We start from the raw sequence: 24,449 nt of genomic DNA on the forward strand, positions 1-24,449 counted from the left end.
ATAAGGAAACTGGATTAACAGCCTATCAACAAAGGTGACAACCAGTTGGGACAAACTAAAACGAATGACAGCGAATGACCGAATGACAATTGACTTTGTACAGGGTTAATTATCATTCGCGAATGACAGCGAATGACAACGAAGGACGGTGGTGAGTGGAGATAGAATGATTAATGGAGTGGAGTAAATGCGGTTCTTGGTTTTCTGCGCAAAAATGATTTGAGGAAAATCGCATGTTACGTGGTTGCAGAGTTTTGGTGTAATTTACAGATAACCTAAACCACAGGGAAAGTTTTTGTGTGAGAATGCGCTTGAGTGCTGTGCTTTTGACATTTACCTATGTAGATTTACATAGAAAGATAACTGAAGTAATTGTTAGGTGCTGGCTAATTGGTATGTTTGAAACTGATATATATTTTTGGGGAAAATTTCCGCCAGGGGGGCGCCCTGTGCTGTCATTCACTGTCATTCGTTTTAGTCAACGCAATTTCTTAGTATGTGTACAACATATTGTCATTCGTTATGTGTAACGCAATTGTCATTCGTTTTAGTAACACCCCAACCAGAGTCCAGATCACTGATCTGTACACTCACTGGATTGGAGCAACAGGCCTCCTCTGTGAAGCTACCGGAAGTTACTGTCAGCCATGTTTGTTCACCCAAGAAGAGCGATACGGTTCACTGATTTTGTATGCTAGCGATATTTGAACGTTGTTTTAATGGCTGTTTTCTTGTAGACAGAAAGTATCTAAAGACGAGTGAAGCGGCGCTGATATTACGTGTGTGTCACTTAGGTGGGAGGGGGGGGGGAGGTGGTCGGGAGACGTGCCCCCGTACTCAATATTAGATTGACTTTTTATTGTGGTCAATTGACTAAGTAAAATGAGGGTTGCAAAATCAGATCAATATGGACAACTCAAAAGCCTTTCCGATTATATTTTTGGTTGAAAGCAGCATTGAGGGGTTGGTGTTCAGGGGGGTGGATGGGGGGTAGGGGGACTCAAAAATTCGAAGTTTTCAAACAGTTTTAGTCTCAGAGCAATCTCTTGAGTCAGAAACTGTGGTATTTCATGTTTATGCTTTAATGCTATTGTTTTTACTGGTTGGGTGCTTGCAGTTTCAGCTTACCTTTAAATGATTACAAAATGAGTACTGACAATGTAAACTATGAAAGCATATAATGGAAACAAATATTATTTTCTTTAAATCTATTAATTTTATGTAACACAGTTGTTAAGAAAAGTATAATGGCAAGAACTTCACATTTCATAATCTGAAAACATTACACTAGAGGTCAGAGAAATGTTTCCATTGGTTAAAACATAATGAAACTTATACAAAAGAATTAAAGAAATCATGAAACTTACAAAAAGCATGCTGGAAATGTAATATTATTTCCTTACTCTGAACATGGAAGTCAGTGAAATTACTTTTGGTGTGAGAAAATAATATAAAAGTGGTGAACCAGAATGTCAGGAAGAGCCTCATGTATATAAATTGCAAGTATGACAGACAAGAACTTCACATTTCATAAGCTAAAAACATTACACTAAAGGTCAGAGAAATGTTTCCATTGGTTAAAAACATAATGAAACTTATACAAAAGAATTAGTGTGCAGATCAGTGGTCCAGATGCATTAAGTAACCCACCAATCACTTCCGTTGCGGAGGAGATGAGACTTGCAACCACATGGATTGCCCTCTTGTTTATCTTGCATTGCGCCCTCGTTTGGTAGTACCTGGGAATTGTCACATCCCGAGCTCAAAGTCAAAGATTGAAAATACTGTAGTCTGCTCGATCTGCAACACGGACATTTATACATTTCTGTGCTATACAAAGTGTCGCGAAACTTTAAGCTTGAGGTTCACATACTCGGTTAATTAAATCATCGCGAGGACATTCATCACGAGTACAATACATTGCGTTTTCAAGCACTTACTTCTCATTGCCTTTTTTGTCAGAATCATTTTATAGTTTTACAACGCACGATGTCGAAAGCAAAGAAAGCACGTCTGAGTGACAGAAGTAGTGGTGAATTTTTCCCAGGTAGGACTATTACTGTAGTAGGACTAACACTATAGTAGGACTAACGTTAGAACTAATAATATGATCATAAGCTAGATAACTTTAGGCCTAAGTTAGGAACTAAGTTAGGATAGCCTAGCCTAACTATGTCTGTCCTAGGCTAGTAAATACATAACCACGCCAATGTTGAATGTACTTGTTTTCCTATCAGGGGATTTTCGTCAACCATCGTGGTATTTCAGCATCACATTCAAAACGTTATCCGCCAAAATCTCAGGACAAAAAGCCTGACAGTCTCCTACATTTGAAAATTTGTCCAGCACTGATTAGGTCTACATATTGTTTTGTAAAACTTGTTTCTTACTATCAGAAGTTCAGACAAATAATTTGTATGCTCATGGCAAGATTAATTCCAATCAACCGTAGGAATATTCACATGGGAATTATAAGTCTCAACTTTTTTTTTATAGGGAATTCTATTTTTATTTTGCTAAATCTATCCATATACTGTTGGTCGTCATACAGTATCTTGTCAAATACTGTTTATTATGTTTTCGTTTATATACTGCAGGCATTCCTACCATACAGTACAAACCAGATGCGAAACCAACTGATGTAATATGCTTCCGTTACTACAACCATGATGAGGTAATATTTGAAAAATTCTGAATCTTGGAACTTGCTTTGCATTATGTACCAACTTAACTGGTTATAGATGTGTTATTGACTGGGAGCACATTATGGTTAGCATCTATAGCTGAGTAGCTAACAGATTTCTATGTGTACCTATGTGTTTGGTATAGATCCCAATAAAAGGAACTGTACAATTCCCAGTGGGTGTGGTAATAGGGGTCCTAGAATGGTTCCCCACCTCCCCCCCCATCTCCCAAGAATGAGCAGGTTATGAAGTTTAGTTGATATGTTTGCAATAGATGATGGCATAGACAATGCTTCGAAGACAAGATTTACACTGCCATGGGTCACAGGTTCATATCACATTAACTTGCAAAAAGCTGTTCTCATTTATTAGCAAATGCAACAGTGTACTATGAAATGGAACAACCTAACACAACTTCAAAGAAGTCTTCAAACATGGCTCTTTAATCCAACATTTTACACATTTTGCATGTTTCAAAGAGAAATTCTTTTGATGGATATCCTTTCAATACATCCCTGATTGGATATGTGAACCAAGAAGCTCTTCAAGTAGTCAAATTTCTTATACATACATGTACAAAGCTGTGTATTAAAGATGCAGTACTTGTTATGCTCCTGCCTCACGATTGCATTTACTTTAGCACACATCAATTTAACTTGCAGTATGTTATTTATGTGGTTTTCCTTATCGGGGAGCGTTGTGGTCAAGTGGTTAAGGCAGTGGACTTGTGATCTAAGGATTGCAGGTTGGAGTCCTGGCCAGATCATTGTGTTGTGTCCTTGGGCAAGGCACTCTATTGCCTCTCTTCACCCAGGTATATAAATGGGGACCTGTGAGATAAAACTGTCAGCTGGGCACGTTTTAGCTGCTGCCATGTGGGAGGGATTGTCTCTATGTTAGACAGGTTATCATTGAACTGGGGTAAATATTGTAAAGTGCTACGAGCCTTTGGGAGCACTATATAAAAATATTGAATTATTATTATTATCTACAGGTTGTATTTGGCAAACCAATGAGAGACTGGCTTCGATTCTCTGTCTGTTTCTGGCATTCCTTTAGAGGGGTAGGCCTTGACCCCTTTGGATTTGGGACCATTGAAAGACCATGGGATGATGGTAATTTTGTATGATTCATGTTTATTTGAAAGGATTCTGTTACCAGCTTAACATTCCTATGAAAGTTTCTAATCATATATTACTCTAAACTGCTCTTACAAGATCATTACTAGTTTGTTAAGGGACTTAATAACTGTATGAACATCAAGTGGATATACATCTGCTACTGTTTGAAATATACTGCTGTTGATTGTCTAAATTGGGGTGTCAGATTTGTCTTGAGTAGTTACTGGAAGTAAAACAAACCTTTAAAAGATACAAAATATTGGTACAACGTAGCTACCAGTATGATATGTTTACATGTAAGGAGAAGGTAAAACTCAACTTAACATGAGTACAGGCTTCTCTGGGATTATAATCTGTATGACTTTCATATATATGTCTATTTACAAAGTTCGATACCATCTCTCTTTCGACTAAAAGGTTCGGAGAGCTTAGAGAATGCAGAACGGAGAATGAGGGCTGCGTTCGAGTTTTTGACCAAGCTTGGTGTTGACTTCTGGACTTTTCATGACAGGTACCTAATAGCATCATTTGCATGTAGCTGGCAAAAGTAATTAGACTTGTAAGCAGGGTTGAAATTAGTTTTCTAGGAGTAGGACCTAGAAGTAGGACCACTAGGAGTAGGACCACTCATTGTGTGAGGAGGGGAATGTGAGGAGGGATGTGGGAGGAGGGGAGTGTGAGGAGGGGAGTAGGACCACTTATTGTGTCAAAATGGCCCATGGTTTACAGGTTTATTGGTGGAACCAAAGACCACTTGAATGTAACCATTCAAATCTATCATATGTACACCTTGTGATGTATAGAACTATGATGTTACACATATTCATATTTGTTGTTTTAGTTTCCCCTTAACATGTAATGACAATAGTAGGTTCTGCTCCATCTTGTATATGCAAAGAAGGCTAGTTCATAATAGTCTGTGGTACCGGAATATTATACTTTCATCCTGTTCTTGTATTCATTTCTGGATCGTCAGTTGTCTCAGGATTAAAAGCACTTATCACATATAACTTATGCTTTACTAATTATTCATCCTTCTCTTTCCTTGATCCAACTTACAGGGATATTTCACCTGAAGGAAAGACACTGGAGGAAACCAATGCCAACCTAGATGTTATGACAGATCTAGCAAAGCAACTCATGGAAGAGACAGGAATAAAACTCCTCTGGAACACGTGTAACTTGTTCACCAATCCTCGGTAAATCAACACCATTCTGCAAAATATTAATTTCAAAATAAGCTGCCTTTAAAAAGAAACCCAATAGAAATGTACCAAAAGATTTGTAAACTGTATTTGAAATTTTACTGTTTTGGATAATATGCTGCCATAAGCTGACCATTTAATTGGTTTAAATTTTAATGTTTTGGATAATATACTCCCATAAGCTGAGCAGTTAATTGGTTTAAATTTTAATGTTTTGGATAATATACTCCCATAAGCTGAGCAGTTAATTGGTTTAAATTGTAATGTTTTGGATAGTATACTCCCATAAGCTGAGCAGTTAATTGGTTTAAATTGTAATGTTTTGGATAGTATGCTGCCATAAGTTGAGCAGATAATTGGTTTAAATTGTTATGTTTTGGATAATATACTACCACAAGCTGGGCAGTTAATTGGTTTAAATTGTAATGTTTTGGATAGTATACTTCCATAAGCTGAGCAGTTAATTGGTTTAAATTGTAATGTTTTGAATAGTATGCTGCCATAAGTTGAGCAGATAATTGGTTTAAATTGTTATGTTTTGGATAATATACTACCACAAGCTGGGCAGTTAATTGGTTTAAATTGTTATGTTTTGGATAGTATACTCCCATAAGCTGAGCAGTTAATTGGTTTAAATTGTAATGTTTTGGATAGTATGCTGCCATAAGTTGAGCAGTTAATTGGTTTAAATTGTAATGTTTTGGATAATATACTACCACAAGCTGAGCAGCTAATTATTACTTTGTAAAGTTTTGATTTAACTTCAGTGCCTTCACTTTGTGCCTTCACTAGAATCTTTGGTGCAACTTTGTCTTGTGAAGATTTTATCAGATTTAATAAAGAGTTTGTGAATGTGCATGAATATTATTTCTCTATTGGATCTACAGATACATGAATGGAGCTTTAACCAATCCAGATGCCCATGTAGTGGCCTATGCTGCAGCTCAAGTCAAGAAAGGACTGGAAGTTGGCAAGAAGCTGGGAGCAGGAAATTTTGGTAAAGCTGATGAGATGAAGGTTTAGTGCCCTTACCTGATTGAAACCCGTTCCAAATCCCTTGAAAATGTGCACTTTGTATTGAATTTGCCAACATTGTTATGGTACCATAACATCTCAGGGTTATATTTTAATACTTCATAAGGTAAACTGTGGAAGTACTTTTATTAAAAAAGTTTAAACTTTAAAATTGAAACATTTAACTGTTCTTGCTGAGAAAGTAACCATTTTACCCTGGTTGAGGTTATACTGTGTGATATATTGATAATGGTTCCATCACTTTTGATTCATTATCCAATGACATAGCAGTTTGATTTGTAACTGTAGCATGCTTATCTGGTTATTGTTATGGGAGGATAACTCAAAGTTTCTACTTTATCATTGTAATAAAACATTGTGGGTTATTTTTTCCAACATATCTTGCTTTTCAGAATTATGTTGAATTGCATCTGATGTCTTTTTGCTTTCAGTTTTCTGGGGTGGCAGGGAAGGCTATCAGAGTCTTCTTAATACAAATGTCCTCACTGAGCTTTCAAACATGGCCAGCGTTTTCAAGATGGCAGTTGGTAAGTTTTCTGAGTTTTCAATAGTTAAGAGCTATTTTTCAACATTTTTGAGTGAATGAGAAATTTTCACATATTATTGCAATAGTGAGATCGAATGTGAAATTTTTATTCTTGATTTTGACATTCTAGCTAGCTACATCAAAATAACTTTATTATGTAGTTAGTTTGAAACAGAACTACAGTATTAGGATAAATCATTTATAGTCAAACTCTTTGAAAATACTTCCATATACAAAGCAGCTACATTTACCATGCACTTGCTGCATCAACCTGCCATTAGGGAGACCGTTTCTGCACAGTGGTTGTGGAATGGATTGCCTCAACATATAAGGCACTGTGAATCTCTTCCCATGTTCAAGAGACTCTCCTATTCAATATTGCCTTATTCTTAGCGAATGTTCTGCTTCTAGTGTTCAGTTTCCTATTGCTGTTGTAGTTTATATAGTTTTCGGTATTTTTATGTTCTTATCCTACTTATTTGATCCTTTCATATATTTTTTTTTTAAATTTCCTTCAGTGTTTTCTACTCTTTGTACCTATTCTTTCATGTTTGTAGCTTGGATTGTTGTGTAAAGCGCCTAAAGGCCTTTTTTGGTATTTCTGCGCTACATCAAGTAACACATTAAAATTGTGCATAGTATTTTGTCATTATTCATTTTCTTGTCTCATATTGCTATTTGTAGTTAAATATTATAAATTGAAATGATCGTAACTTGTATGAATCTCTTAGTATGGGTATGCTTTAATCAGTGAAATAATGATCTGATGCATCCATCACTCACAGACTTTAAATGTGTGTGAAATTTATCAACGGTTCCTTCTGTATGATGATATTTTACAATTTATGTCTCGAGCTCCTTGCATCATCAATTCCAGCAGTAATCATATCATGCTCTGGGAAATGTTACGAGGCATGCATACAATAGTTTCAAAATGGTAGCAATAATTTGAAAACTTATCAATAACATCATTACTGCAGAAGAAAAGGATTGAAACAATGCACTATATACTGAAGCATCAGTACAATACATATGTGAACATTTAACATGTACTCTCTCACCTTGTGATTGCTATTGATTTGGTTAAACATTAAACACAAAAGTAGCCAGTGCAGTCACTACACCTGACAGGGACACTTATGCAAGCATCTACAAGCAACAATATACAACAGAGCCAGCTTTTATCTTTTATAGTAGTTTGTCTGTAGATGTTCTCTAGCTACTATTTACATTGCATTTGGTTGTTCAATCAAAGGTGATAAAGTTTCAAACAAAAGTCAAAGATTAAACAAGATTTACAGTACCTCATCAGTACAATCCTCTCGAGTATCATATGAATACCAAACATGTGTGATCCAGAGCACTATAACTAGGCTACCATTACAATTAACAGCAGATTGATTCTTCTTGATGTTTTCTGTTTGTAACCATATTTTATTTCTTGAATTTATCTGCTGTATGTCCCTGTAATTCAGCTTTTTTTAAATTATATTTAGACCCTAGGGAGAGATAATTCTATGTTTTCATAGGTACTAAACTTTGTATGCTTTTGTGGTGACGTAAGATTTATCAAAGCCTAAGAGGATGATAAATAGCCATGTTATATAAGTAGTCACAGTTAACGTTATACATGTGTAGTAGTAGGCATGAGCTACCACTCAGGGTTAGGGTTAACTGATGAGCACCATACCCTGAAAGACTTATTTCCTTATGATGCATTGTTATACATGTGTAGTAGTAGGCATGAGCTGCCACTCAGGGTTAGGGTTAACTGATGAGCACCATACCCTGAAAGACTTATTTCCTTATGATGCATTGTTATACATGTGTAGTAGTAGGCATGAGCTGCCACTCAGGGTTAGGGTTAACTGATGAGCACCATACCCTGAAAGACTTATTTCCTTATGATGCATTGTTATACATGTGTAGTAGTAGTCATGAGCTGCCACTCAGGGTTAGGGTTAACTGATGAGCACCATACCCTGAAAGACTTATTTCCTTATGATGCATTGTTATACATGTGTAGTAGGCATGAGCTGCCACTCAGGGTTAGGGTTAACTGATGAGCACCATACCCTGAAAGACTTATTTCCTTATGATGCATTGTTATACATGTGTAGTAGGCATGAGCTGCCACTCAGGGTTAGGGTTAACGTATGAGCACCATACCCTGAAAGACTTATTTCCTTGTGAAGCATTGGTTATACATGTGTAGTAGGCATGAGCTACCACACAGGGTTAGGGTTAACTGATGAGCACCATACCCTGAGAGACTTATTTCCTTATGATGCATTGTTATACATGTGTAGTAGTAGGCATGAGCTACCACTCAGAGTTAGGGTTAACTGATGAGCACCATACCCTGAAAGACTTATTTCCCTAGGCCTATGATGCATTGTTATACATGTGTAGTAGGCATGAGCTGCCACTCAGAGTTAGGGTTAACTGATGAGCACCATACCCTGCAAGACTTATTTCCTTATGATGCATTGTTATACATGTGTAGTAGTAGGCATGAGCTGCCACACAGGGTTAGGGTTAACTGATGAGCACCATACCCTGAAAGACTTATTTCCTTATGATGCATTGTTATACATGTGTAGTAGTAGGCATGAGCTGCCACTCAGGGTTAGGGTTAACGTATGAGCACCATACCCTGAAAGACTTATTTCCTTATGATGCATTGTTATACATGTGTAGTAGGCATGAGCTGCCACTCAGGGTTAGGGTTAACGTATGAGCACCATACCCTGCTAGACTTATTTCCTTATGATGCATTGTTATACATGTGTAGTAGTAGGCATGAGCTACCACTCAGGGTTAGGGTTAACGTATGAACACCATACCCTGAAAGACTTATTTCCCTAGGCCTATGATGCATTGTTATACATGTGTAGTAGGCATGAGCTGCCACTCAGAGTTAGGGTTAACGTATGAGCACCATACCCTGACAGACTTATTTCCTTGTGAAGCATTGTTATACATGTGTAGTAGTAGGCATGAGCTACCACTCAGGGTTAGGGTTAACTGATGAGCACCATACCCTGCAAGACTTATTTCCTTATGATGCATTGTTATACATGTGTAGTAGGCATGAGCTGCCACACAGGGTTAGGGTTAACTGATGAGCACCATACCCTACAAGACTTATTTCCTTATGATGCATTGTTATACATGTGTAGTAGGCATGAGCTACCACTCAGGGTTAGGGTTAACTGATGAGCACCATACCCTGAGAGACTTATTTCCTTATGATGCATTGTTATACATGTGTAGTAGTAGGCATGAGCTACCACTCAGGGTTAGGGTTAACTGATGAGCACCATACCCTGAAAGACTTATTTCCTTATGATGCATTGTTATACATGTGTAGTAGTAGGCATGAGCTACCACTCAGGGTTAGGGTTAACTGATGAGCACCATACCCTGCAAGACTTATTTCCTTATGATGCATTGTTATACATGTGTAGTAGGCATGAGCTGCCACTCAGGGTTAGGGTTAACTGATGAGCACCATACCCTGAAAGACTTATTTCCTTATGATGCATTGTTATACATGTGTAGTAGTAGGCATGAGCTACCACTCAGGGTTAGGGTTAACTGATGAGCACCATACCCTGAAGACTTATTTCCTTATGATGCATTGTTATACATGTGTAGTAGTAGGCATGAGCTACCACTCAGGGTTAGGGTTAACTGATGAGCACCATACCCTGAAGACTTATTTCCTTATGATGCATTGTTATACATGTGTAGTAGGCATGAGCTGCCACACAGGGTTAGGGTTAACTGATGAGCACCATACCCTGAAGACTTATTTCCTTGTGAAGCATTGGTTATACATGTGTAGTAGTAGGCATGAGCTACCACTCAGGGTTAGGGTTAACTGATGAGCACCATACCCTGCAAGACTTATTTCCTTATGATGCATTGTTATACATGTGTAGTAGGCATGAGCTGCCACTCAGGGTTAGGGTTAACTGATGAGCACCATACCCTACAAGACTTATTTCCTTGTGAAGCATTGGTTATACATGTGTAGTAGGTATGAGCTACCACTCACCAGAGGACAGTCACCAACAGTCAGTCAGGGAAATCCCTTCATGTTGAATTTATCCTTACTTATAAAACTGGCTACATCTTGATCAGTGCAGGTACATATACATGTATACACACACTGCCGGATTACCCTTCATTACTGAGTGGGTTTATGTTCACTTTGGTAGAGTGAGGCTGATAAAGACATTTGGACAAGACATTTCATGGTGTCATCCAGTTCCTACAGTGTTGTAATGATCAAAGTTAAAAGCCTCATTATGATGAACTAGTTCATGGTATTACTCTCAACACTATCAGTGCTCCAAGTTGACTCAAAGCTTTAATGCGGTTTTTAATGTGTTTTGTTTCCTTGAAGCTCACAAGAAGAAAATAGGGTTCAAAGGTCAACTGCTTATTGAACCCAAGCCAAAGGAACCAACAAGACATCAGTATGATTATGGTAAGTTCTGTGGAATGCCAAATCAGCATTTATTACATCCTTCCAGTTTTCATCAATGTCCATGTGATAGATATAAATGAACAGCTTCCCAAACAGCTAAGCCAAATTTGGGAAATATCAATGTTTAATGTTCCTTCACCCAGAAGACCTTAGCAAGTGTTTGTATGACATGAAACCATATGCTTGAACTTTTTTCTTTTTCCTTTATTTTCTGTAATCCATGGAGTTTTCATTTGCAAGAGACAAGTCTAAAAAAATTGAATTTCTCAACATGACAGAATGATGGCATTTTTATTCTCAAAAAGTACTTACAAGTACGTACAAGTATTTTCTAATGATATAACAATTAAACTTAACTTTGATACAGATGCGATGACAGTAATTGGTTTCCTTAAGCACTTTGGACTTGCCAATGACTTCAAGCTAAATATTGAGCCTAACCACACTACCCTAGCTGGCCACCAGTACCATCATGATGTGATGATGGCATCCATGTAAGTACCATAAAACCATAGCAGGTCACCGAACCATCATGGTTACCTGATTGCATCCATGTAAGTCATAAGAGTAAACCAGTGATACCCTAGCTGGCCACCAGTACCATCACGATGTGATGTTGTTATAAATAAAGTTAATAGAGAAAACCAGTGATACCCTAGCTGGTAACCAGTACCATCACGATGTGATGTTGTTATAAATAAAGTTAATAGAGTAAACCAGTGATACTCTACCTGGTCCCAAGACCATCACAATGTGATGTTGTTATAAATAAAGTTAATAGAGAAAACCAGTGATACCCTACCTGGTCACCAGTACCATCACGATGTGATGTTGTAAATAAAGTTAATAGAGTAAACCAGTGATACCCTACCTGGTCACCAGTACCATCACGATGTGATGTTGTTATAAATAAAGTCAATAGAGTAAACCAGTGATACCCTACCTGGTCACCAGTACCATCACGATGTGATGTTGTTACAAATAAAGTCAATAGAGTAAACCATTGATACCCTACCTGGTCACCAGTACCATCACGATGTGATGTTGTTACAAATAAAGTCAATAGAGTAAACCAGTGATACCCTACCTGGTCACCAGTACCATCACGATGTGATGTTGTTATAAATAAAGTCAATAGGGTAAACCAGTGATACCCTACCTGGTCACCAGTACCATCACGATGTGATGTTGTTATATATAAAGTCAATAGGGTAAACCAGTGATACCCTACCTGGTCACCAGTACCATCACGATGTGATGTTGTTATAAATAAAGTCAATAGGGTAAACCAGTGATACCCTACCTGGTCACCAGTACCATCACGATGTGATGTTGTTATATATAAAGTCAATAGGGTAAACCAGTGATACCCTACCTGGTCACCAGTACCATCACGATGTGATGTTGTTATAAATAAAGTCAATAGGGTAAACCAGTGATACCCTACCTGGTCACCAGTACCATCACGATGTGATGTTGTTACAAATAAAGTCAATAGAGTAAACCAGTGATACCCTACCTGGTCACCAGTACCATCACGATGTGATGTTGTTACAAATAAAGTCAATAGAGTAAACCAGTGATACCCTACCTGGTCACCAGTACCATCACGATGTGATGTTGTTACAAATAAAGTCAATAGAGTAAACCAGTGATACCCTACCTGGTCACCAGTACCATCACGATGTGATGTTGTTATAAATAAAGTCAATAGAGTAAACCAGTGATACCCTACCTGGTCACCAGTACCATCACGATGTGATGTTGTTATAAATAAAGTCAATAGAGTAAACCAGTGATACCCTACCTGGTCACCAGTACCATCACAATGTGATGTTGTTATAAATAAAGTCAATAGAGTAAACCAGTGATACCCTACCTGGTCACCAGTACCATCAAGATGTGATGTTGTTATAAATAAAGTCAATAGAGTAAACCAGTGATACCCTACCTGGTCACCAGTACCATCACGATGTGATGTTGTTATAAATAAAGTTAATAGAATAAACCAGTGATACCCTACCTGGTCACCAGTACCATCATGATGTGATGTTGTTATAAATAAAGTTAATAGATTAAACCAGTGATACCCTAGCTGGTCACCAGTACCATCACGATGTGATGTTGTTATAAATAAAGTTAATAGAGTAAACCAGTGATACCCTACCTGGTCACCAGTACCATCACGATGTGATGTTGTTATAAATAAAGTTAATAGAGTAAACCAGTGATACCCTAGCTGGTCACCAATAGCATCAGAATGTGATGTTGGTATTAATTGAGGTATATACCTACATAGCATTACATAGCTATTTAATACAGTAGGCAATTAATATTTGACTTTTTAAGTTAATCATGCAAATTAAATATTAGAGGGGCAATAGAGAGATTTACATGATTACAATGTTATGTCTCATTCACAGCTTTGGTATGCTTGGATCTGTCGATTCAAACACTGGCTCTCCTGACCTGGGTTGGGACACTGACCAGTTCCCCATGGACATCTCACATGCAACACAGACTATGAAAGTAAGCCATCAACCTTTTTTGGCTTTATATGTAATAACCCCCTCCCCTCCCCTCCCCCTCCCCCATGGGACATATCATATTCAGCATAGACTATGAAAGTAAGCCATCAACCTTTGTTTTGGCTTGATATGTAATACTCCCTGCCCTCCCCTCCCCCCCCCACGGGACATATCATATTCAGCATAGACTATGAAAGTAAGCCATCAACCTTTGTTTTGGCTTGATATGTAATACTCCCTCCCCTCCCCACCAACCCCCCCCCCCCCATGGACATATATGCAACACAGACTGTGAAAGTAAGCCATCAAACTTTGAGGATAACTTTGGGCAGGATGTTTAGCATGTTATGTAATAAACCCCCTCCCATCCCCACCCCCCCCCCAAAAAAAACTATTGTTTGGTAGTAAGTTAGTAATATCTCTAGAGTTAAATTAGAAATCCAGCATTAAAATATGTTAATCTCTGGAATACGTTTTTAAGGCTAAATTGAGATGATGTTGGCACCTCAGTGCAATCCTTCTGTCATTGTTAGTGCTAAATGCATTGTTTTGTTAACATATGGCTGACGTCCAACACTGTTTGCCTTTGACGCTGTTACAATGCATTGAAAACAAGTCATCTGAGACCATAACAATGAAACTTTTTCTTTTTCATGTCATATCTGATGGAATGTGTGTTAGATTAAGAAGTGCAGCCACTGTAATTGCCTAATGAAGAGCCTTGAATTATCCTAAGTCCTCATAAAATGGCCTTGAATAATTCATGGTCCCTCATAAAAGAGCCTTGAAAGAATTCAAGGTCCTCAAGAAATGGTTTTGAATAACCATAAAGGCACATGCACATTGTACCGACCCGACTGCGGCCCGACGCCACTGTGACAAAAATCTGCCCGTTCGGTGCAATTTGAGCGAAATTTTGTTCCCGATCCGACAGTCAGTCCTAGTCTTGATCAAATCAGGCATATCACACTGTTTGATATTTGTCGTGGTGTTGGAGGCTGTGATGTCACAGGTTAGTTGGGTCGTGGCAGATTGAGGCTGTCCACAACCCGACTTTATATTGAAAAGCCAATGAGGAAGGGTAAAACCAGGTGATGGCTGCAGAAAGTAAAAATGGCGGCCGCATGGACTGATGAGCAGGATATTTAACTGATGCAGCCCGTCAGGCTGGGCTAGTGTGGGCTCAACTAAGATCCAACACCCACACGACTTGGTGGCCACGACTGTCTACAACTCATTCCCGAGGATTAGTCGGGGAGAGTCGCGTCTGGTCGGTGCAATTTGCCCCTGCTTTATATCCTCTTAAAATGTTTTTGAATTCAAGGTTTCATGTAAAAATTGGATTAGTTAATATTCCATTCTCCGCCCACCCTTCCTTTTACCTTATGAGGGTTACAACTTTCACAATTTGCACAATGTCACTTTTGTCAAGTTACTGATTTTCCTTGTGATGAGCAAAGTGTCCAATTTCTTAATACATCATTTGATGACAACTTTGATTACTGATTTAATCCATATTAATCCGCAGGTGATTTTAGAGCAAGGTGGTCTCCAGCCTGGTGGTTTGAATTTTGATGCCAAAGTACGGAGAGAGTCTACTGACCTGCAGGATATATTCATAGCTCACATTGGTGCCATGGATACTTTTGCCCGTGGTCTCAGGAATGCTGCCAAAATCATGGAAGATGGATATCTGGGGAAAATGCTCAGTGTAAGTTCCATGAAGAATGTTTCTTGTGCAGTTGCTACATGTTAATGACATCATAGTGTACAGCATGATTTCATTAACATTGGTTTATACTGAATGACTTTTGTCATGACTGCATTCTACTGCTGCACTTGTCGATGTGTTGTTGAGTGTCGATGTGTTGTTGATTGTCGATGTGTTGTTGAGTGACGATGTGTTGTTGATTAAAATATTTAGAATTGCTTGGGTTTCACTAGACTGGACTGGAATGGACAGAACGCTTTCTAGTCACTTCGCCCAACAACCATTTCGCCCAACTGCCATTTTGCCCAACCAGCCTGGTCACTTCGCCCAACCAGCATGGTCATTTCGCCCAACCATCATAGTCATTTCGCCCAACCGTGTTGGTCATTTCGCCCAACCTTATTATTACTAATATTCAGTCAGAATATTACTTTTTCTATTCCACTAGTTCAATTTGATTTATTTTGGGTTAGGTTACTTCGTAATAGGTAAATAAAAAAGTGAGGTCCGCTCGATATCGATCGAAGTCTGAGCAGTTATTTCGGGTATAATGGGAGGATTACACTACTTTAGGCGTTAACGCATACAATGGGAGTTATATTATTATACAAACACAGGGGAATAGGTCTTCATAAAAACCTATCAAACCTAACCCCTAAAACACTGATCCATCCTACTGACTAACAATTCCCGAACGTTTCCTTATTAAATCGAAAAAAAATATATATATATATATAAAACCAAGGTTGGGCGAAATGACCAGGCTGGTTGGGCGAAATGACCAGGCTGGTTGGGCGAAATGACCAGGCTGGTTGGGCGAAATGACCAGGCTGGTTGGGCGAAATGACCAGGCTGGTTGGGCGAAATGACCAGGCTGGTTTGGGCGAAATGGTAAGGTTGGACGAAATGGTTGTTGGGCGAAGTGTCCTGCTTCCGACAGAACTGTACTGAACTGTAATGGACTGACTGTATTGCAATGCAATGGATGGCACTGGATTGTACGTTGTTTCACTGCTTTGTAAAAAAAAATATTTTATAGTTTTATCCATAATATAGCATTTAATAGTATTGTATTGTACTACATAAACTGTCATTGCATTGTATCACATTTATGATTAACTCACCAAATATGGTTTGGAAAAAAATTTAAAAATTCTTGGGAGGCACAATACTGACAGTTAGAACAGATTTGAAAATTATTGTTTTGATTTGATGTGAAGACAACTTAAAACTATCAGTATTTGTGAGATTATTATTTTTCAAATTGCTTAACAGGCATTGTTTTGCCATAAATTTGTGTGGACAATCTTCTGGCAAGATTAGTAGAGTTTCTTTTTATGTCCTGTTTCTAGGATCGCTATTCATCTTTTAATGGAGGTCTCGGTTTGAAGATTGCAAAAGGCAGTGCAACTCTAGAAGACTGTGAGGTAATGGTCATTCTTCAACAAATAACTGTCAACTAGAACAACTGTATTTGTATACAAACACTTGTCATTGTAGTGCGTGGTGAAGGTCAAAGTTAGTCAGTTGTTCATATTCAATGGAGGGTTCTTTGTTACTGCAACTCTTTTGAAGTTATTTTGGTCACGAAGAAGCAAGTTCGGCGTTTGGTCCCTCAACGTAGACCAAAGCTAGGCTATATTGTGTAATGTTTATAAACATTACTCTAGCTAGCATATGCCTGCAATATAAACGAAGAAATGATTACTGAAACCAAGCTCAAAATCATGAATCATGCCTGTTTCGGACGTGACAGAGAATACACAGAGTCCTGGACACTGATTGGTCAAATTGAACATGTAAATGTTACTGTATCCTCACCTAGTTAGCGAAATTTTAAGAACATGCGGTGGTTTGCACTGACAGCAAAATGGACAATTAATATAATGAATACATGTAGGCCTATAGTCTATCATTGCAAATGTAACACCCTTCGGTCTATTGAAAACTGCTTGGTCGTTTCCTAGCCCTGGTTTATCATCATCCAAAACACATAATATATGCCATACACAGCCATAGTATATACTCCCATGCCACAATAATAACGTTACAAGTGCCTATGTTGCAAGAGCTGAAGAAGTACAGATAATACCAGGTCGTTGCGGATAAATACGATCGATAAACATCTGTTGATTGCAACTTAAAGATTTTTTAAGTTGATAGAATAATCTGATGTACTTTGGTTGTAGCTTTGATTTAAGCTTGATGTCATGCAGCAGGTCTCTAGCACTAAAAGTTGTAGATTGATTTAAGCTTGATGTCATGCAGCAGGTCTCTAGCACGTATAGTTGTAGATTGATTTAAGCTTGATGTCATACAGCAGGTCTCTAGCATGTATAGTTGTAGATTGATTTAAGCTTGATGTCATGCAGCAGGTCTCTAGCACGTATAGTTGTAGCTTTGATTTAAGCTTGATATCATGCAGCAGGTCTCTAGCACGTATAGTTGTAGATTGATTTAAGCTTGATGTCATGCAGCAGGTCTCTAACATGTATAGTTGTAGATTGATTTAAGCTTGATGTCATGCAGCAGGTCTCTAGCACGTATAGTTGTAGATTGATTTAAGCTTGATGTCATGCAGCAGGTCTCTAGCACGTATAGTTGTAGATTGATTTAAGCTTGATGTCATGCAGCAGGTCTCTAGCACTAAAAGTTGTAGATTGATTTAAGCTTGATGTCATGCAGCAGGTCTCTAGCATGTATAGTTGTAGATTGATTTAAGCTTGATATCATGCAGCAGGTCTCTAGCACGTATAGTTGTAGATTGATTTAAGCTTGATGTCATGCAGCAGGTCTCTAGCACGTATAGTTGTAGCTTTGATTTAAGCTTGATGTCATGCAGCAGGTCTCTAGCACGTATAGTTGTAGATTGATTTAAGCTTGATGTCATGCAGCAGGTCTCTAGCACTAAAAGTTGTAGATTGATTTAAGCTTGATGTCATGCAGCAGGTCTCTAGCATGTATAGTTGTAGCTTTGATTTAAGCTTGATGTCATGCAGCAGGTCTCTAGCATGTATAGTTGTAGATTGATTTAAGCTTGATGTCATGCAGCAGGTCTCTAGCACGTATAGTTGTAGATTGATTTAAGCTTGATGTCATGCAGCAGGTCTCTAGCACGTATAGTTGTAGATTGATTTAAGCTTGATGTCATGCAGCAGGTCTCTAGCACTAAAAGTTGTAGATTGATTTAAGCTTGATGTCATGCAGCAGGTCTCTAGCATGTATAGTTGTAGCTTTGATTTAAGCTTGATGTCATGCAGCAGGTCTCTAGCACGTATAGTTGTAGATTGATTTAAGCTTGATGTCATGCAGCAGGTCTCTAGCACGTATAGTTGTAGATTGATTTAAGCTTGATGTCATGCAGCAGGTCTCTAGCACGTATAGTTGTAGATTGATTTAAGCTTGATGTCATGCAGCAGGTCTCTAGCACGTATAGATATAGATTGATTTAAGCTTGATGTCATGCAGCAGGTCTCTAGCACGTATAGTTGTAGCTTTGATTTAAGCTTGATATCATGCAGCAGGTCTCTAGCATGTATAGTTGTAGCTTTGGTTTAAGCTTGATGTCATGCAGCAGGTCTCTAACATGTATAGTTGTAGATTGATTTAAGCTTGATGTCATGCAGCAGGTCTCTAGCATGTATAGTTGTAGCTTTGATTTAAGCTTGATGTCATGCAGCAGGTCTCTAGCATGTATAGTTGTAGATTGATTTAAACTTGATGTCATGCAGCAGGTCTCTAGCACGTATAGTTGTAGCTTTGATTTAAGCTTGATGTCATGCAGCAGGTCTTTAGCACGTATAGATATAGATTGATTTAAGCTTGATGTCATGCAGCAGGTCTCTAGCACGTATAGTTGTAGCTTTGATTTAAGCTTGATGTCATGCAGCAGGTCTTTAGCATGTATAGTTGTAGCTTTGATTTAAGCTTGATGTCATGCATCAGAGCATCATCATACTGAGCAGCCACAGTCATCACATTAAATTTAGCTTGCTTTATGTCACAAAAAGCTATCTTCTGTGATGCAAAAGAATCTTTTGTACATTAAGTTGCTTAAAGTTGCATTTATTTCTGTCATGTCATGTCTGTGCAACAAAATGGTGCATATTTGTGCTCATGAGTTGGGGAGGTAGCTAGGTGTTGTTTCAAGCACAGCTGGTTGCTTTAGTAAATGAATTTTAAATTTTTTTTCCCTGTTGTTTCTCCCTTAGGAATTCATCAAACAAGAAGGTAATCCTAAAAAGACTTCAGGCCAACAGGAGAAATATGAAGCAGTTCTCAACAGATATGTTTAAGGATCGGAAATGTTTTCATAACTTTTTTATGCCTACAAGTGATTTTATCATATGAATATTTAAAGATGCACAAAGACATTCTGACCTAGGAAAAATTCAGTCAGGAAACATTAATATCATGTTTTATAATGTAGACAAAAATTGCTTCTAATATAATCATTGCAATGTCTTCTATTTCCTTGGAAGAATGTTCTGACAAAACTACTGTACATGTTGAAATCAAGTTAGTATTATATTTTTCATATTTCATTCTCTCCAAATGAGTACTGGTTATTTCCATAATTCTATACTGCAACTGCAAGCTAGAACACACATTATCTCCAAACTTCCACAATAATATATTTTTATTCCATTTCAATAATTTTTAGGTGTCTTTTTTCCTTCTCCCAACTACTTTGCCTTCATAAGAAAAATTATATGAATCAGAAAATGAAACATAAATTAGGTTATCTAATATGTTTCTGTCATGACAATAACTGTTACAATATTAACAAACAGGATCCATTTTGTTCCATCTTTAATGTGACATATTTTAGCATTGATAGTTCATAATAGGAAATCTAATTTTAACCAAGCTTGAGTAGGACTTTCCACTGAGTTTTAGTTTGCAAGGTTACAAAGCTGGGTAGACTGCTGAAAGAATATGTTTATTCTTTGTGAAACACAATCTACTGACCATTTATTACTTACATGCTGTCTACATATGATATGGGACAAGCTAGGTTAAATTTGGAATTCATTAAGACTTAAATATTTGTCTAAGTTTCCAATTATGTAGCCATATATGAACATTTTAAGATGGTTTATTCTCAGTTTAGCTACAATAAAGTATTATGAAAGTCTTATGAATATTCAATAGATCGAAGAACAATCTGTGATGTTTGGTTTCTGTTGATAAGATAGTTGGGAATTACTTTGACAGAAGTATCATAATGCATTGACTGCATTGCATATTACAGTAACATTGAGTTAGTTTGGCATTGATATGGAAAATGGTTTGGTACTATTTGGTGCAAAATTCCCATGATGATGCTGTTGATTTATAGCTAGGTTTCAATTACAGTAAATGACAAAGATTTGAACGTTAAGTTTCCTAGTAAGAAAATTCAGAGGAGTGTTAAGCTACTTTCCATCTGATTAAATATTAATAAGTGCAAGAGAGCCTGACATATTGATCCTAGCAGGATCTTAAGAAGCTAACTGAATCAAATTCACACTAAGGACACATGCAGAGAGACAGATGGACAGAAAACTAAATTGGACAATTGATGGAACAAAATTAGACAGAACAGAGGATAGGTGAGATGATATACTTGTAACAGCTCCTTGTCATCATCTGTTTGGGTGGTGTTACATTGATGGCATCTTCTTTGTCTGGACCAGTCATGATGAGAGTCTCTTAGGTTTCATCAATTCCACTGAGTATTCTCTCCAACAGGCTAACTTTCTTGAGGGCACCCTCACCTCCAATCTGTACACTAAATCTACAAACACCAGTACCTTGATGTGTTTAGTTGCCATCCACACCACTGTAAGATTGGTATTGCCTTCAGATCTACAGACACCAGTACCTTGATGTGTTTAGTTGCCATCCACACCACTGTAAGATTGGTATTGCCTTCAGATCTACAAACACCAGTACATTGATGTGTCTAGTTGCCATCCACACCACTGTAAGATTGGTATTGCCTTCAGATCTACAGACACCAGTACATTGATGTGTTTAGTTGCCATCCACACCACTGTAAGATTGGTATTGCCTTCAGATCTACAAACACCAGTACATTGATGTGTTTAGTTGCCATCCACACCACTGTAAGATTGGTATTGCCTTCAGATCTACAAACATCAGTACCTTGATGTGTTTAGTTGCCATCCACACCACTGTAAGATTGGTATTGCCTTCAGATCTACAAACACCAGTACATTGATGTGTTTTGTTGCCATCCACACCACTGTAAGATTGGTATTGCCTTCAGATCTACAAACACCAGTACCTTGATGTGGTTAGTTGCCATCCCCACCACTGTAAGATTTGTATTGCCTTCAGTCAAGCTGTTCACCTTTGCAATATGTGCTCTAATGATTCTAAGTTTCCTTGCCATGCACAGAACCTGAAGCAGCACCTCATTACCAGGGGGGAGGGGGTCACAGTTCCAGGAGAGTTCACCAAGCCATTCAAAGAGCTGTCTCCCTCCCTAGATCCCCTCTCCTAGAAGAGAAGCCCAAGAGAACTGATAACAACTTCCAGATTCCTCTTGTTGTCTCTTTCCATGCCAATCTGCCTCCTCTTTGCGAAATTACTAACAACCATCACCACATCCTGCATACTTCAGATTGTCTTAAAAGAGCCTTCCTTGAGAAGCCAGTCATTGCATACAGATGCCCTGGTAACCTGCAAGATCTGTTGGTTGGTGCTGCTTACCACCTCTAACTACACCTCTGTCCAGCATGGTATCATCAGATGTGGTGAACAAGGTGCATATGTATATCAGAACCAGATTCTTACACCAGCCATATCACCCAGCACGCAAAAGAAACAAAGGCTTACATCATGTACATTTATCTTATTTCATGCAGAGTTTGTAAAACTCAATATTTATGGGAGACCATTACCACTGTCAAAAAAGTCTCTATGGCTACAGGCAAATGGTTTCAAAATCCAAGAAACACTCCCCTGATCCTGCTAGCAACCTGAATTTGAGGTAACCTCCAGATACTGTTCACCTCAGCAGAGAACGGTTGTGGATCCAACACCACTGCACCATTCAAAAAAATGGTTTCAAAATCCAAGAAACACTCCCCTGATCCTGCTAGCATCCAAACTTCAGGCCCTTGTAACTGTTATTATGTACCTCGACTGGATTTTTGCAGTAGATATTTGTTAACAATTTTTTTCTATAAAAATTAACATTTGATGAAACAGTTTACAAGGATATATAGTCCTCTGATCACTTGATGCCTTGTTATAAATCCATTTATAGCATTTAGTACTCTACATCATTTTTATGCAATGTAAAAGAAAATTTGAAAAATTCAATTTTCAGTTTGTGTACTATTTTATCTGAATCATTCCAGAATGTGAACTGCTGGTAGTGAGCATGTGACACCTTTCACATGACATGTGACTTGGTAATTATACCAATTTATTTTATGTTGCTTAGTGTGGTTCATAAGTTTCCCCTATTGATTTTAATTGTTCATTGAGCTGTTGCTTAGTGTGGTTCATAAGTTTCCCCTATTGATTTAAATTTTAATTCTGTTCATTGAGCTGTTGCTTAGTGTGGTTCATAAGTTTCCCCTATTGATATTAAGTTTATTTCTGTTCATTGAGCTGTTGCTTAGTGTGGTTCATAAGTTTCCCCTATTGATATTAAGTTTATTTCTGTTCATTGAGCTGTTGTTTAGTGTGGTTCATTAGTTTCACCTTTTGAATTTAATTCTGTTCATTGAGCTGTTGCTTAGAGTGGTTCATGAGTTTCCCCTTCAACTTTGGCAAATGGTACTTAAAGTGAAAGGAACCTATTAAAGAATACAATTATTATAGAAAAAAAATACTTGGACACATCCAACTTGAACTTTTATTGATCCATGTGTGTTGACAGTGGAATATACCAGTTAAGATCTGATATGGCAAAATATTTGCTTGTTCCATTTCCAAGTTCAACATCAAAAACCACTCGACCTGCTAATGATTTAAATATCCCGGACACTACTATATACTTCAACTGAAGATGTACAGATAATATAAAATGCCACAACCTCCCTGAAATATGTTAGAAATTCAAGTAATTATATTACCTCATGCTTATCATCACCTGTCAAAACCTTTCTCATTGCTTAGAGAGGTAATTGTCCAACATAACTGTTAAATGTCTGGCAATGATTGGAGTGAGTTTCCTTATCACCTTTGAGCATTCATGGTGGAGTCCTGAGAAAACAACATGCACAGCTTTACTACATTGCAGACAACAGTGAAGCAAATAGCAGCACAGTGTTTAAATAAATTGACTTTGACACTAAGACCATCTGTGGTAAACTGTTTCAAGTAAACATACTCAAAGCAGTCAAAAAATAATGTACATCAGGAAACAATTTAAAATACTAATAATCATGACTAAATACAAAATGAAATCAGTTCATAAATCTTCAGATAATTGTTCGTGAGTTATAACCTCTTAAAGGCAAACAAATGAAAAAGCAGCATTTTATTATTGGTGAACTTAAATGTTGACAATATATTATTAACTTCACACACACATGTATATACATATAGTGTCGGCATATAAAGCGGGAGGCCCAAGTTTGAATCCCGGTATATATGTATATATTTTATATAATTTGATATTATTTGTCATTAATAATAAATAATATTTACAAACAATAGTATTATTTTATTAACATTTTATGAATTGTGATATTAATAATTAATTCAAGTACTTTAATAGAAAACATAAAGAGGAGTTGATCTGAAAATCTAGACACACACAGACATAATAACACACCAAACTGTACCAAATGAATATGGTACCAAATGAATATTGCACCAAATATTTGACTCCTGAACCAAGTAACACAGTAGTAACATGTGACACTGTTATCATTATTTGGCTTCTGAACCAAACAGAGTTGTAACATGTGACACTTATCATTTGTGAGTTGTAAAGTATGTCTATTTAATGGATCCATGGCATAGGCCATAATTCCATAATTATATGGAAAAACTTACCATATAACAAGTTACAATCTTAACTTAAAGCTTACTCGCAGTAAATAGTAGGTCAATAGTAGGTATATATAGATGCACACATTGCACACTGAACTTGTAACCAATCTTTGCAAACAC

General features: G+C 37.6%; 1 protein-coding gene across 1 annotated transcript; it reads left to right on the forward strand.

The window, feature by feature from the left end:
* Positions 1–1,763: 1,763 nt before the first annotated feature.
* LOC139973535 (uncharacterized) lies at positions 1,764–22,643 on the forward strand. The gene is made up of 13 exons (XM_071980283.1): positions 1,764–2,047; positions 2,598–2,674; positions 3,679–3,799; positions 4,223–4,316; positions 4,867–5,004; positions 5,898–6,007; positions 6,477–6,572; positions 10,986–11,069; positions 11,437–11,563; positions 13,493–13,598; positions 15,126–15,308; positions 16,661–16,735; positions 19,520–22,643. Exons 1-13 carry the CDS (start codon positions 1,990–1,992, stop codon positions 19,601–19,603), a joined length of 1,353 nt encoding a protein of 450 aa, XP_071836384.1. The 5' UTR covers positions 1,764–1,989; the 3' UTR covers positions 19,604–22,643.
* The last annotated feature ends 1,806 nt before the right edge of the window (positions 22,644–24,449 follow it).

Source organism: Apostichopus japonicus, chromosome 9, assembly GCF_037975245.1.
Source record: "Apostichopus japonicus isolate 1M-3 chromosome 9, ASM3797524v1, whole genome shotgun sequence".
In the NCBI taxonomy this organism is placed as follows: domain Eukaryota; kingdom Metazoa; phylum Echinodermata; class Holothuroidea; order Aspidochirotida; family Stichopodidae; genus Apostichopus; species Apostichopus japonicus.

Coding starts and splice junctions, on each gene's coding strand:
- LOC139973535 (XM_071980283.1), top strand. CDS start 1,990: ATGTCGAAAGCAAAGAAAGCACGTCTGAGTGACAGAAGTAGTGGTGAA. Junction 2,048..2,597: donor TAGTGGTGAATTTTTCCCAG/GTAGGACTATTA, acceptor TATATACTGCAG/GCATTCCTACCATACAGTAC. Junction 4,317..4,866: donor TTCTGGACTTTTCATGACAG/GTACCTAATAGC, acceptor TCCAACTTACAG/GGATATTTCACCTGAAGGAA.